This window comes from Lissotriton helveticus, chromosome 1_1, assembly GCF_964261635.1.
Source record: "Lissotriton helveticus chromosome 1_1, aLisHel1.1, whole genome shotgun sequence".
NCBI lineage: Eukaryota > Metazoa > Chordata > Amphibia > Caudata > Salamandridae > Lissotriton > Lissotriton helveticus.
In genome coordinates this window covers 1,086,405,555-1,086,420,647 of record NC_136057.1, presented here as the reverse complement: position 1 = coordinate 1,086,420,647, position 15,093 = coordinate 1,086,405,555, and the positions used below count along the sequence as shown (strand labels likewise).

General features: G+C 44.0%; 1 protein-coding gene across 3 annotated transcripts in view; it reads right to left on the bottom strand.

The window, feature by feature from the left end:
• Positions 1-274: 274 nt before the first annotated feature.
• Positions 275-15,093, bottom strand: part of CAPS2 (calcyphosine 2) — an 887,654-nt gene continuing 872,835 nt past the window's right edge. For all 3 annotated transcript variants that reach the window (XM_078678143.1, XM_078678133.1, XM_078678152.1), the window contains one exon: positions 275-2,518. In XM_078678143.1, the coding sequence (XP_078534269.1) occupies positions 2,343-2,518 (176 nt within the window). In that variant the 3' untranslated portion in view covers positions 275-2,342. The remainder of the gene's footprint in view (positions 2,519-15,093) is intronic.

Below are 15,093 nucleotides of genomic sequence, written 5' to 3'. Positions count from 1 at the left end.
ACGCAGTGCCACATGACACCTCCTGCCAGTGTATAGGAACACTGCTGCTGAAACTCTGGCTCCTTTGGCCATTCTAAAGGTGAGGAATTTGCAGTTAGAAGTATCTCGCATAAGTAACAGTATAATACTTTTGTAAATTGACTATAGGGGAAAAAAATTATAGAGGAGAATGGTGTCCCATTTCTATTTTTTCCTAGATATTTCCATTTTTTTTAATTTAAACAATCAATTACTTATGGAAAACAATGAGCAATCTACACAAATGACCCCTTCCCGAATACCGAAATTTGTTTATTTTTCAGAAATGTATAACTTTCCAGGTTCACTCATGGGTTTCACACCTGTTTCCACAACAAACGCCAGAGAAATACAAACAGCAAAAACTACCAATTAATAAAATGCAAAAAAGCGCTAGTAAAAAAAGATTTTTTTTTTACAGCTCTGCATATTTCTGAAAGCTAGGGAGTCGGTGATCTTAGCACAGCAAACCTTTTGTTGATGCCATTTTTTGAAGAGAACAAGCATACAATTTCTTGCACAGCACTTTTTTCCTATTTTTTTTCCAAACTACATTTTCTAGATTTTTGCTATTTTCTCGGTTCCCTCTGGGGAATCTACAAAATCTGGGTACCTTTTGAGTCCCCAACATATACATTTTGTAGAAAAATGGGTTATACCGGTTTAAGAACGCTCTGCACCAAATGCCCAAAAAAGGGTTCAGGGTATTTTTATGTGTATTAAAAGTTTTTACAAAGTAAAGCACTGAGATAGGGGCAATTAGTTTATAAGGAGAAGCTACACAACCTCCTTTAGAAAATCTCACACTACTCTGGTTGACTACCCTGAGAGAATTATGTGCTACAGAGAGGTACTTGCTTATCTAGGTTGGCACCCAACAGCACTGGGGCCCTGGACACCAGTGGTAACTGACTGACATTACAACAGTTATAACCCAGGAACATGGGAGTGTCGGTGAATCTCGCATCAGGTTCGCAAGGGAACCAAGACTGACACGGGTGGAGTTTTACTGCCAGTTGTGCGCTTTTCCAGATATCACTTGACTGAGGAGAATAGTCTTTATTGACCACTAGCATGCCACAACAGTTTAAGTAATGAAGGCGCCGGTATCACTGTAAACCATGAGATTTAAAATAAGGTATCACTTGAGCCATTATCACACTGAGCGTCTGACTAATACCTGGTTTTCTCTCACTTGTATTTTTCTATTTTATTCTATCCAGCATAATGGTTATGCTTTACATCAGTTTCTTAGATCGTTATCACCAATTACAATTTTAGTTTATATACATTTTTCATCTTGCCCATTCTCTCATAAATTATTTATAATCAACGCCTTTCAACACTGACCTTGACATGAACTCTCATATGTAAGATAAACAGGCAGGTATTTAGCGCCTTATTTTCAACATTTGTGTTCCAAACTTTTCTTTTATTGATGCCTACCAAACATATCCCTCTTTTTGCACCTAAATTGATTTAATTCCGATAAAAAACAAATGATGTAAACAGCTACATTCTAGATAGTGGAGCCAGAGTCCTTTGGTCCTCTTATGATATCCAGGAGGCCGAGGGTCCAGAAGGGGGAATGGACCAGCTAAGCACCCGTAGCCCTTTACTCTTTTGAGTCCTTTGCTGAAGAAGATGGAAAGGCAGGAGGAAAAAGCAGGAGTACTTAAATCGGCCTTGTATTGCTTTGAACTTGGTCTGACAGGGAAAAATAATCATAAATACAGGAAGTAATTAGGCTCTGTTAACCTCCGGCATGTGCAGAGTAAGGCGTCGATGCTGCATCAGTCCTTGAATCTCATCTTCATTCACTCTTGGCATCCTGCTGCGAGATAGCAATGCACGCAGAGAAACGAAGCCTAATCATACATCACAATTCAACACTTACAATACATAACGCTGGGTAGAGCGTCAAAGCGGTTTCCAAACACATTACTCATTTTATTGTAATGTGAACTATCAAACCATAGGCCTGCTGGGCTCGGTGCCAGTCAACACAGAAAGGATAACTGACACGGGCGACTACGCCGCAAGTATAAGTACCACTTTCAAAACACAAATGCTGTTCTGTGGCTGGCATACAATTAGCGCACCAGGGGCGGACATTGTGACTGAGGTCTCCGTGTACAAACTGGTGTTTAAAATTACTCTAAAATATCATAGTAATAAATGCGTACACACAATTAAATGGATCCTTAAAATAAACAGGGCAACTTTTAAAAGGGGAATAAGGTTTATGATGAAGGTCCATTAGATTCGGCAAACACTGTACAAGAGATTTTAATGACGTGTTCTTTATGCAGCCACTTCGTTCTTTATATTCCCCAGGAATTCCTTAAAATATTAACAAAATCTTCGTCCTTAAAGATGCCAATACTCAAACCCTCGTAGTAATCTTCAAACTCGCAGTAGGACACTTCATGGGGATCACGGCATGCTTCCTTCAGGGTTTCCAGAAGGGCATTTCTGATCTCGTCTTCTGTCGCTGCACCTACAACAATATTTCATTAAAAATCATTCATCTAAGAATTTCTATGGCTGATTAATGTAATGAAAACAGAAACAACTGATAGGTACATAGCTTTGGTCCATAGCATATTAAAGGCAGCAACGGAATAAGAGACCACATTGTGGCACATATTGGGAAACAATGGATGGTGAGTCAGTAACTTTTCTTTCTCTTATTAGTAACTACAGTTCTACAGCATTGGTATCTTTCATAGAGTGCTTGAATTATTCCCCGACATGAGGAAGGAATCCTTCAATAAACATTCCTAATGCTATTGCTGGTGGATAATCTAACTGCCAATTCCCCCCCTTTGGGATTCTCCCAGCTGTCAGATTGGGTCCAGAAACTCTTCCAGCAACTGCTTATGTGTGGCAAAAGGTGGTGGCATTGAACCCCAAGGTGACCATGCCTGCTTCCAGAAGTGACAACATGGTGCCATGTGTAGCTGCCACCACTTGCCGCTTTATTTAGCTTACCATAAAGCATTCCACATCTTTAGAGGTGGAGGTAGCATCAATACCACATTTTGGTCCATTACAGTGTACATAATTTAACATGAGAGATTATCAAAACCTGAAGTCGGAACCCCTGAAGTTAAAGATTAGGCAAGTAAATGAGTGAGAGTAATTCGTTTCTGGGTCGATGAATTTTAAATATCACTTTCCGAGGATGACATCTTAGTGTACCTGACAAACCCAATACAAATCTCTGTAAGCACTCCTAACAAGATTACAGAATTTTAGCCAATCATTGGCTTTACAAGTATTCTTAACAAGTCAGAGAAGGAGGCCAAAATTAGAAGATATTTGGCTATATATATTGCGGCAACCTAACAAAATACACCTAGGGCCAACTTTCCATAGTTTTGAGAAATATTAATATGGATGTCCAAAGAAGGCTCAACTTGGCTCAATCATGTCTGGGTCGAACAGCTACAGTCAAAATGACCATCCTATCAAAAAGTATTTTCTTATTTCAACCAGTATGTTTGATGATTCCCTGGCAGTTCTCGTCCAGTAAGGGCAAATTTCCGCTTACTTTACTCGGGAGAGAAAGTTAAGGCTCCCCAGGAAAATGTGTTCCCTCCCAACAGGTCAAGGAGAGCTGGTGATGTCAAACATGGAATGATACTACTAGACTACACAAATGATAAACACCTACCTGGTGAGGCGCTAGCTACGCTGTTCAGAGCTCCCTGTCTGCTTATTTGCACACCTCGTTTTTAACTCCTGTCAGAATTGCGAATTTGCACACTTTGTTTTAATTTGTGGTCAGAGCTGCATATTGCCTTTTAAAATTTACATTTACTGTTCACTGTTACTGCTCAGCCTTGGGATTTTACATTAGGAAACTCCCTCTCCCGACTCACCCCGGCATTCTACTCCTCCTCTGGTGCTCCTTGTTACACATCCTAGCGGTTATTGGCCCCGGTCCACCATGGCTGGTGCCATTTGAGTGGAGGGCTCTTCTGACCAATAGCCGGGTCCCCCAGGGGATTGACGCACTTCCAGGAACGGAGAAGGCAGGCCTTCCCCCTGGCAACACTACTTCTGGGGAATGCCGGCTCTGATGCGCAGCGGGCGCGTCGCGGGCGTGCGGAAGGCGCGCCAAAGGCAAGCCCGTCTGCGCCCGTCCGGGTCCACCCCCATTGTATACTCTCAGCAAGAACTGCTTTCCATAAAGTATAGAGCCCAATTGCTGTCCAACAGAGTGATAGCAAAACTCGACCGTGAGGGACTGCTGAAACCACAGGCAATTCCAAGGAAGGCAAATATCGCCCCTTTACCGGCAAATCCTTCAATGCAGGCGAACCATCAAGGGTGCAGGTTTACACTGCTTAACACCCGCTCATTACAGAGGCATTGCCTTGAGGTCTTTTCGCTTCTGCAAGAAGACAGCCTGAACCTCCTCTGTGTCACAGAATCATGGCTTAATGAGTCTTCCATGCCTGATTTGGTGGAGGCGCTGCCCCCTAATTTTACTGCCATTCACGCTAATCGACCTAATAATTTGAGGGGGGGGGCGTAGCTTTCCTTTTCAATAGTGCTCTGAAAACGGAAACCCTATGCTCCGAATGTATTGAAGGTGCAGATGTACTGGGAGTTAAGTTTTACTCCCCCACAGATTGCGCGGTATTCCTCCTAGTATACCGCCCACCGAATACCTCAACTAGGTTTATGGAGCCTTTTTTTAAATTAGTCCACGATTTTCGTACGCGTTACGAAGGACTGGTGGTGCTTGGGGACTTTAACTTTCACTGGGAAGTAACCCCGAAGGACGGCCAGACAAAGCACTTAGAAGAGGTTTTAACCTCTTTGGGGCCCAGCCAAATGGTGGGTGGGCCTACACATGAGAAAGGCCACACATTAGATTTGGTCTGGTCATCCCACCCACTGACTGGTTCCATAGTCATTTCCCCGTGGTCCTGGTCAGACCATTATTTAATTGAGTGCCAATATCCACTTCTCACAAGAAGGTCAAATGCCAAGCCTGAATGGAAAACACTGCGTAGTTGGAGGCAGGTTAAAGCGACCAACCTGACAGCCATCTTATTGCATCCTAATAACCATTCGCCCACGAAGGATGACCTGGAGTTTGAAAGCGCCACCATGTTGTCTAAACTCAGGGATGCCATTGAGGTGGTGGCACCGGCCCATAAAATCAAACTGGTGGACAAGGGTAAAGGGTCACCCTGGTTTAATAATGCTCTCAGGGAACAAAAGCAAGCTCTTCGGAAATGTGAGAGAGCATGGCGCAAATCTCATGAACCCAGCGCCCTCTCCGCCTATGTACTGAAGTTCGCCGCATACAAAAAAGCCATCCGATTAAGGAAGGCCGAATTCTATGAGGCTACAATCACGGAGGCCGCTAAACCGCAGAAAGAAGTGTTCAGGGTCTTTAACAATTTGAGGATGGTTAGGGTGCAAAAATCGACCTTTAGTCAAAAGGATTGCCATGATTTTCAATCCTTTTTTCTGGGCAAGATAAAGGACCTGATGACAGAAATCAGTCACACCCCGAAACTCCTCTGTTCAATCGAGCCTCCTCAACCCCCCCCCCCCCCCCCCACCCCGAGGCTGACGACGAACTTCCTGATTAGTTTACCCTTCCTTACCAAGGAGCTTCTGTCCATCTTCTTGGTGGGACGGTGAAATCAGGCTCTTCAGTCGATCCATGCCCTCCTAAAATTTTTAAGCTGGCATGGCTGGGTATGGAGGATAAAGTACTTGCCCTTTTGAACCGCTCTTTGGAAACGGGGCTGGTTCCCTCTAATTTTAAGGAAGCCCGGGTGACTTCGCTTCTAAAGAAACCAGGCACAGATCTAAATCTTAAAGAACTTTAGGCCAATTTCTCAGGTGCCTTTTTTGGCAAAAATTCTAGAACAGCTTGTTCTACATTCCCTTACATGCCACCTAGAGTCTAATCATCTCCTCGAGTCTAATCAGGCTGGGTTCAGAGCCCATCACAGCACGGAATTGGTCATGCTGTCCGTGCTGGACGACCTGAGACTCAGGGCTGATAGGAGAACTCCGTGTGCTCTGGTATTACTGGACCTATCCGCGGCGTTTGATACTGTTGATCATGGCCAACTATTATTGTGCATTATGGATCTAGGGATCCAGGGCACGGCTCTAGCCTGGCTGACCTCCTTCCTTATGGACCGCTCCCAGCGAGTCCAATTAGCGGATCTGGTGTCCCATTCTGCTACGCTAGAATGTGGAGTGCCCCAGGGCTCTGCTTTATCGCCTCTGCTCTTTAATATCTATTTGCAGCCCCTGATAGCAGCACTGAACCAGATGAACTGTGGGGTTTATAATTATGCCGACGATACTCAGATCCTGATCCAGATTGACCACTAACCTAGGGCTCACCTGAGAATGCAAGATATTCTCAAGTTTACCATCAACTGGATCTCGGCTAATTAATTAAAAATAAACCCCGATAAAACTGAAGTCTTAGCGGTCACCACAGCTTCAAACCCAAGGAGTGATCTGTTTTGGCCGTCTGAATTGGGGCCCTTTCCGAAACCCGCTGTGGTGGTAAAAAGTCTTGGTATCAAAATTGATGCCTTGCTTTCTATGACACAGCAGGTGTCGGCTGTGGTCGGAACCCGTGTCAGTCTGCTGCGCCAGCTTCGGAAATTGTCTTCATTGCTGTCATTTTCCACTCTTAGACTGGCGGTCTCTGCTCTGATTTTGTCACGTCTCGATTATGGCAACTCTCTATACTATGGTTTACCAAAAAACCTCCTGGCTAGGCTCCAGGTTGTAATGAACGACGCTGCCAGATTCATTTTCAAAAAACCCAGGCGAACTCATGTCACGCCCCTACTAAAGGACCTACATTGGCTTCCGATCACTCAGAGAATTACATTTAAAAGCCTCTGTATTGTGCATAAGGCCATTCACGGCTCAGCCCCTAGCTATATTAAGGACCGACTGATTAATTATATACCAAGTAGGACTCTTCGGTCAGCTGATGCCTGCAACTTGGTCTGCCCCCGGTTTAACCTTGAGTCCATGGGTGGCAGAGCTTTCTCTACCACTATCCCTCAGGCATGGAACAGCCTCCCAAGTTAAACTACGGAAGGAAACTAATCTCCTTCCCTTCAGGAAGAAATTGAGGACTGTGCTTGTCCTGGAGGCCCCTTTGAGCAGGGTTTTTTGCTTGCCTCACTGGTGCTGGACGTCCACTGATAGTGCTTAGATACCTCTAGGTGATAATGCGCTTTATAAATTCATATTAACATAACATAACAAACAGAACATCAATAGTGCTTTATCGACCATATTTTAGCGTGCATATTGCTCGAAGTGATCCTCTCACTTTACCCCAAAGATAGGTGCTCCAAACTAGGCAACAGGTTTCAGAAAGGGACTATTGAACCTTTTGAAAAAATGCAAGAGTAATATTAATTACAGGAATCCAAACGCTTTAGATGAATGCAGGCACGTAACTGGTTCTTAACCCGAGCGATCAAAGCCACTGACAAATAATCCTTAACTCCAGCAGAAAAAATGCCATCAAGTGCAACTGAAGAAAACACAAAATTTCCACAATATACGGCTTTACTCAGGAGCAGACACCTGTATAAAACAAATATTCAATGTAATTTTTTTTGTGTGTAAATGATTGTTAAACAAGTTACTTACTTTCGGTAACGCTCTTTCTGGTAGGGACTCTATCTAGTCGCACATTCCTCACCTTTTCAAAATTCCCCAGGTGTTAGACTGGATCCATCACCTTTTCTAACAGTCCCTCTACATGCCGGAAAGTGGCACCTTGCAGCTCCACACTGACACAGTTCGCTTTGGAAATGATGTGCGGGGTCTAGATAGGTGCCACCCTCGCGAGCTGATGTCAGTTGCTTTCTAGACTGGCAACATACCCAGACGCAGAGCAACAAAAAGCAAATCGATACACAATGTGCACATTCTTAGCATTGGGATCCTATTAATGGATAGAGTCTAATCACAGAGCGGAGAGGGTCAGTGAGGAATACATGGCTAGATAGAGTCACTACTAAAAAGAGCTTTACTGAAGGTAGGTAATGTGCTCTTCTGATGGAGACTTTTAGCTGCAGACTTCTCACCTCCAGAATAGATATGAAAGCAGTACCTATTTGGAGGTGAGTGTAAATTTACTAGACCAGAAAGTATTGCAAAACCAAGCAGGCAGAATGCCTCTCTCGGAGATTATGACTGTCCAGACAATAGTGATTTGTGAACAAATGAAGGAACGCCCATGTAGCTGTGTGGCATTAGTCCAGGACAGGGTCTCTGCATGCATTTGGTAGCAGCTTTGGCGCAAGGAAAATGAGCACCGAGTTCTCCTGGAGGCAGTTGTATATCTGTGCACAGCAGGTCTTTATGCAGAGCAGTATCCAGTAAGAGATGGTTCTCTTCTGCACTGCCTTGCCTTTTTTTACTCCAGAGAACCTCACAAAGAGTTGATCGTCACCAGGTGTTCCTCGGTACAATCAATGTAGAAGCTCAGTGCTTACTTGGGGTCCAAGTGATGGAGTCTCTCCTCCTCTTTAGAGGGGTGAGGTGGAGCACAGAACGCTGGCAGGGTGTTGGCTCTATCAACGTGCAATCATGTCATAACTTTCAGCAGGAAGGAAGCCAGAGTCCACAGCACCACTTTGTCTGGGAGGAATGGGGTTTTTGGTTTCGTACGTTTTATACTTTCTCAGTAAAACTGTGCATTTGTTGAACAAGATAAATGTCAAAACAGCCCGGGACTGAGTCCATGCACAACTTCAGGATATGTTGGCCTTAATCCTTGCTATCTCACAGTGCACCACCTACAAAACCCAATGTAGCAAGCCAACAGGTGGTATGTGCAACCTCAGAACTTGACAACCCTCACTCCCCAAGTAAATTGTCAGAAAGATCTAAAGCCCCTTCATTTGGTTACTTGTACATGCCTAAAGAGAGAGACAAGAAATATTTGAATTGGCATTTCAAACATTTAAGCAATAAGAATGTTGTGTAAAATATGTGCACTGCAATTATTAATAGAAGGATACAAAATGTAGGAATCCGCATCATAAGAATGCTAAAGAAAATGAACAGTTCAACCACTGTGCTGTTACATGGATTACATGCTGGCATGCAAGTGCATATAATGCACATACCAGTACTCCCTAGGGTGCCTAAGGTGGGTAAATCTGCCAGAATCCCTGGGATGATCTAAAACCCAGTTACCTGTGGGTATGTTTCATCTTGGAGCCTGTCTTGGTATAGAGCTGGGAACCATCCTTCTCAGGAGGTAAACAGCTGGGCTGGAATTCCTGCAGGGGGCAACCTTGACAGTGTCAGAGAAATTCTCCTCCTCTAACTAAACAAAGGAGTGATGTTGTTTATATAATAACCTTCATCCATGTTACCATGATGAAGTCCCAGTCAGGCCATCATGATTGATTCTATCCTGACTGAGCCGTCACGAGTGAACAACAACATTTTGTGCAGTGAACTTTAGCTTTGTTCAAAATGTTCAAAGTTCGGATAATATGCCTTTAAGATGCGTACATGTAAGCAAAGTTATTTCATGGAACATTATCCCATACAAGCATGCAAGCAAGTGTGAGTCAAATGTCAACGTTCAAGAAAATATGTCAACTTTAAATGTGAGCATGTAAAATAGTGGTGTTCTCGCCAGGGCCTTATGAGACCACATAACACTGGTTGGCAAAGGTATGCATCTTGTCCAAGCAGGAACCACAATCCTAGGCAGGGTAACTCACAAACACACCATAAATTATCCTGGGCTCAAACTCTGGTAGTTTGCCATAGAGCAGTGAGGCTTAACTTAAAAGGCAATGTGTAAAGAATTTGTGCAACACTTCAAACAGTAACACAGTGAAAACACCACAAAAAGACAGACTCCACACCAGGTTAGAAAATACAGCATCCTTTTAATAAATAAAACAGGACCATAAAAACAAAAATCCAATACACAGAACTTGAGATATGAATTTTTAAAGTATAAAATGTTAAATAGTGCTTAGATGCAATAAGAGCCTATTTGGGTAGCTGGTCGTGCTGGACCGGGACAAAGTCAAAACATCAGGACGACCGCGATGGAGCACGGGCTGGATGCACTGGCCCACTTAGGTCCGCATATCAAAAGTACCTTGTCCGTGGTTGCATCAATGAAGATGCAGGGTGCAGCCAAGTGATGTGTCGGTGTTCCCCATGCAGTTGGGGTAATGCGTCAATTTTCTCCACGCAACTGCAGCACTGCATCAGTTCCAAAGGTGATATGCCAGTTCTGAGGTGCAGCAGTTTGAAGGTGATGTGTCGATCTTATTCATGCAGTGGCAGAGAAGCAATAGTTCTGAGACAGAAGTTCTGAGTGCAATGCGCTGGTCCTGTTCCAGCAACAGTGACGATGTGTTAACTCTGCTCTTGCAGCAGAGGATGCATCATTTCCACTGGAGCAATCACCTCAGGCCCACTTCCAAGGGTCCAGAAGTAGGGTGGCACCACTTGGAAGGGCAGACTCTCAGACTGCAGAGTCCAGGTTTAGGAGCAGGACGGATGGAAGCTTTTTATGTCCCTGAGACTTCAAATCCGGAGGCAAGCTAGCCATCCCTTAAAGTCACTCTGGGATCAAGTGATGCAGGTTCAGTCCTTCTCACCCAGGCAGCGGAACATCAATCAGCATAGCAAGGTAGAAGTCCAGCAAAAGCAGCAGTCCTTCGGCAGCACAGCAGTCCTTCTTCCTGGCAGTCTTCACAGATCCAGAAGTGTACTAAAGTCATGGTGTCAGCGGTTGAGTACTTATACTCAGTTGTGCCTTTGAAGGGGGAACACTTCAAAGAAAGCTTTGAAGTGCACAGTTGTCCCACTTGCTGCCTCGGCTCAATACTCACAACAGGGGGGTATGCAGACTTTGTGCGTGGACAGGACGCAGCCTATTCAAGATTAAGTATGAGGCAGTGCCCAGCTCCTCTTATCTCCCAGGATGGCCCATCAAGTCACACCTAAGTTACCTTATTGTGTGGCTGTCTAGAGAGAATACACAACGCCCAGCTGTCACTCAACCCAGACTGAACAGAGACATGTAGCAGGCACAAAATAGATTAAGTAAGAAAAGACCAACTTTCAAAAAGTGGCCTTTTTAGAACTTCAATTTAAAATCTGATTTTACCATACGTTGTAATTTTAAATTGTGAGTCTAGAGGCACTAAACTTGAAAAGTCTAACTTTTCACAATTGGGAATTACACTTAAAGGACATAATACGATAATCCCAATGTTATCATATGGGAGAGATGGGCCTTGCAGTAGTGAAAAACAAATTTGGGAGTTTTCACTACCGGGGCATGTACAACTTGAAATTACATGTCCTACCATTCAAATACATCGCACTCTGCCCTCTGGGTTATCCAGGGGTCTACCTTAGGGGTGATTTATAAGTACAAAAAGGGAAGGTTTAGGCCTGGCAAGAGGTTCGTCTTACCTGGTCGGATGGTAGTGTAAGTGCACAGGCAGGCTCTGTAGTGGTAGGCCTGGGCCATGATTAGAGAGCTACTTAAGTGGGTGGACAATGAATGCTGCAGGTCCACTAGTAACATTTACTTTACATGCCCTAAGCACATGTAATGCACTTTACTAGGGACTTATAAATAAAATAAATATCCAATTAGGGGATGAGCCAGTATTAGCATTTTTAGGGGGGAGAGCACAAACCCTTTAGCACTGGCTAGCAGTGGTCAAGTGCACAGAGTGCTAAAGCCAGTATAAACTAGGTCAGAAAAATTAAGGGATGAAAACAAAAAGTTGGAGGAAGACCACCCTGAGGCTGTCAGGTCTGACAGACACAAATAGCCTGAAGCTCACTCACATGTTGTGCCGAGGTGATGGCAATAAGGAATACAGTCCTGATAGGGCGCTGTAAAGCACAGCTGTGAAGTTGCTCAAACAGAGTGCACATTGAATAAGTTAGGACCAGATTAAGGTCTCAATAGAGCATGACAAAAGGAGAAGAGGGAAACATGTTGCCGCCCTTTTAAAATTTGCATTACAACCGGTAATTCAAACAAAGAAGGCTGATCTGGCAACCATAAGAAGGCCGCACGGGCCGAAAGATAACTGTGAGGAAATAGGCTTTTGCAGGGTTCACCCCACTTTTTGCCCCCATTTTGACTAGTAGGCACTGGTGTAATGGTTATGAAATGCCCTGAGCCCTGTCAATCAGGACGACTCAGGGCATGTGCTCTGACATGTAAAAAGATATATGGTTGATTGGCTTATACCTAGTTGGCATAAGCAAACTTACTTCTAAGTTCCTAGTACATGGTACACAGGGTCTATACGAAGAGTTCCCCCTCAGTGACTGCAGCATTAGTTGTGCCAACCTGAGTAAGACCATGTACAAAGTGACTCCCAGGCTGCCACTACAGACTGGTAGAGAAGTGTAAAAACTGCTAACTAAACTTTGCGTTTAAGGCACTGGCAAAGCCAAAAATCCCTTTTTGATATGAGTAATTCGCCCCCACAGCAGGCCTATCAAGTCCTAAGGCAGGGTGCAGCATATCAGAAAAGTAGAATATGTGGTTAACATCTTCTAGCAGTAAAGACTCACAATTGATATTTCAATTGAGAGAGAAATTGTAGTCCCATTGGCAAGTACAGAGTTACACTCTGACACCTAGGCTGTTCGAACTTCTGAGTGGGACTACCAATGTTGGCACATCAAGGTATTAAACAATTTGTTACATTAAGCCTTACTTGATGCTCAGGATGAAATTAATGTAACTGGTTGCCACATGCAACTTTTACAAAGTAGCCACTCTGTTGCACAGTTTTCTAGTGACCATCTGCTCAGGCTGCCCTTGCCTACTAGTCAAAATGGGGGCAAAAAGTGAGGTGAACCCTGCAAAAGCCTGTTTCCGAACAGTTATCTTTCGGCCCTTGCGGCCTTCTTATGGTTGCCAGATCAGCCTTCTTTGTTTAAATTACCAGTTGTAATGCAAATTTTGAAGGGCAAGTGGCAAAAATCACCTCACCAAGACCATGGATCGAGGAATAGCCCAAGGGAAACCCCTTTCAACTGCCAAAATCTTCAGCATCCTTGAGGATCTACTGCATCCTAAATCCCTTGTATCAGTACCACTCCATAGAAGTCAATGGCAAAGAGCCACTGTGCTGGAACTGGATTAAAGACTGCTTTTCTTGATGAGCTAACTGTTTCTTTGGACCTTGTTAGTACCCTTGAATAGCTACCTGCCAGAAATGGTCCGCCAATTTAGCTCCAAGTAACCGCATTCCACCTTGACAATGATTTTCTTGAAAAAGTGTCGGTAAAATGTATTGAATTGAAAAATGCTTGTTCGCGGTTGAGTGAAAAGCCCAGAGTTATTGTTTCTTGTAAATTTCATACCTCGGTTAGATCTTTTTCATTTTGGTGTCTATAAATTCACAAAAACATACTCTATTTTTATAAATTGGTGTCAGATTTTTCGAATGCTGAGTTTCTTTCTTCTTCCACTGCTTGTGTTCTGTTTAAATACTTTACACTTGTTCCTTTGTGTAATTGCTCAGAGCCAGAGCTATCCAGAGGTGAGCTAAGGTTTAGGAAACTAAACCTGACTGGCCCTAAAGGTGTTGGTAGTGTATAACACAGGGAGTTCACACAACCACATCATATGATTCACCCCATTCCTCCCAATAACCCTTAACTGTGTCCAAAACAAAGCCTTGCTGGGCAAGAGTCAGAACAAATAACAAAACGCCAGACGATTTGGCCTGAAAGGGGTTGATCTGGCAAGTGTCACACCAAACCACAAATCTGTCTACACAAAAGGCGTATACATTTGTTTGAGGGACGCCGATATGACATCAACAACCTCCGGAGGAAGGTCGAAAGTGTGTTACCGTCACTGCTCAATCTCCACGCATGAAGGTGGGGGTTGCGAGTCCCGGATGTAGGTTCCTGCCCTGTTTCTTTGACAGCAGGTCCTCCCAGAGTGGCAGCCTGATATGAGTACTTGGTCTCAAACCCAGGAGTTCTGGATATCATACTCTGGGGCGTAATCTAGAGCCACTAGGATGATTTGGGCCCTGGCGATCCTGATCTTCTTGAGAACTTGGGACAGGAGTGGTATTCGCAGAAAGGCATACAGGAGTCTTGAGTTCCACTCGAGGCAGACCAAGTCACTGAGCGAGAGATGCCTTGGAAACTCCAACACGTAGAATTGCTGACATTACACGCTCTCAGCAGTGGTGAACAGATTGAGTCAAGGTTCTCCCTATTCACATAAGAGGCCTTGCGCCATCTCTGGGGGTAGCTCCCATTCGTGTTCCTCTAGCCATAAACACCTGAGCTTGGCTGCCATGACATTCAAAGATGCTGCCAGATGGTTCACCACCAGCAAAGTTAGTGGATGGGACAGTCATTTCCAGAGACGCAAAGTCTCATGTTTACATGTCTTTGCCTCCTTGTTCACAACCACTAACTGAGGTAGCAATAAATTGGATTGAAAACCTTTCAACCCGCCTACACTCAACTACATGTCTATTGTTCTTCCGGCTCAAACCGGAAACATCCTGCAGGCTCCTTCTTCAAACATCATATTCAAACACCCCAGTTCGTCTTTTCAGATTCACTCCGTACACGGACGAATGCAGATTCTGCTTAGTAAGTACCGTAAAAACATGCGTCTTAATTTGTGACTCTGCTCTCTTTTTTGAAACGTAATATTTGCCCAACCCATGTTTATAGCCACAAACAGATGGACATGCTGATATCCCTGAGACGGCTGGGAAAGGGGTGCTCATTTTACAAGCAAACCTCTCAATAAGAAGATCACTGTAGTTCTCATCGAATAGGTGCTTCCCAAAATCTCCTAAATGCTTCTTCTGTCTTTGACTTTTAGACTGAATTCTTGCTCCTACTATTTCCAGGTAATTGTTCTCGGGCCACCCATTATACTGAGACGACCGCAAAAGAGATCACACGCACCAGGTGTGCATCTTTTACGGTTTGATTATGGTTAGTTTCCTCATACATCCTTGTAATTCAATTCTTTGAAGGATGTTTCTTGAG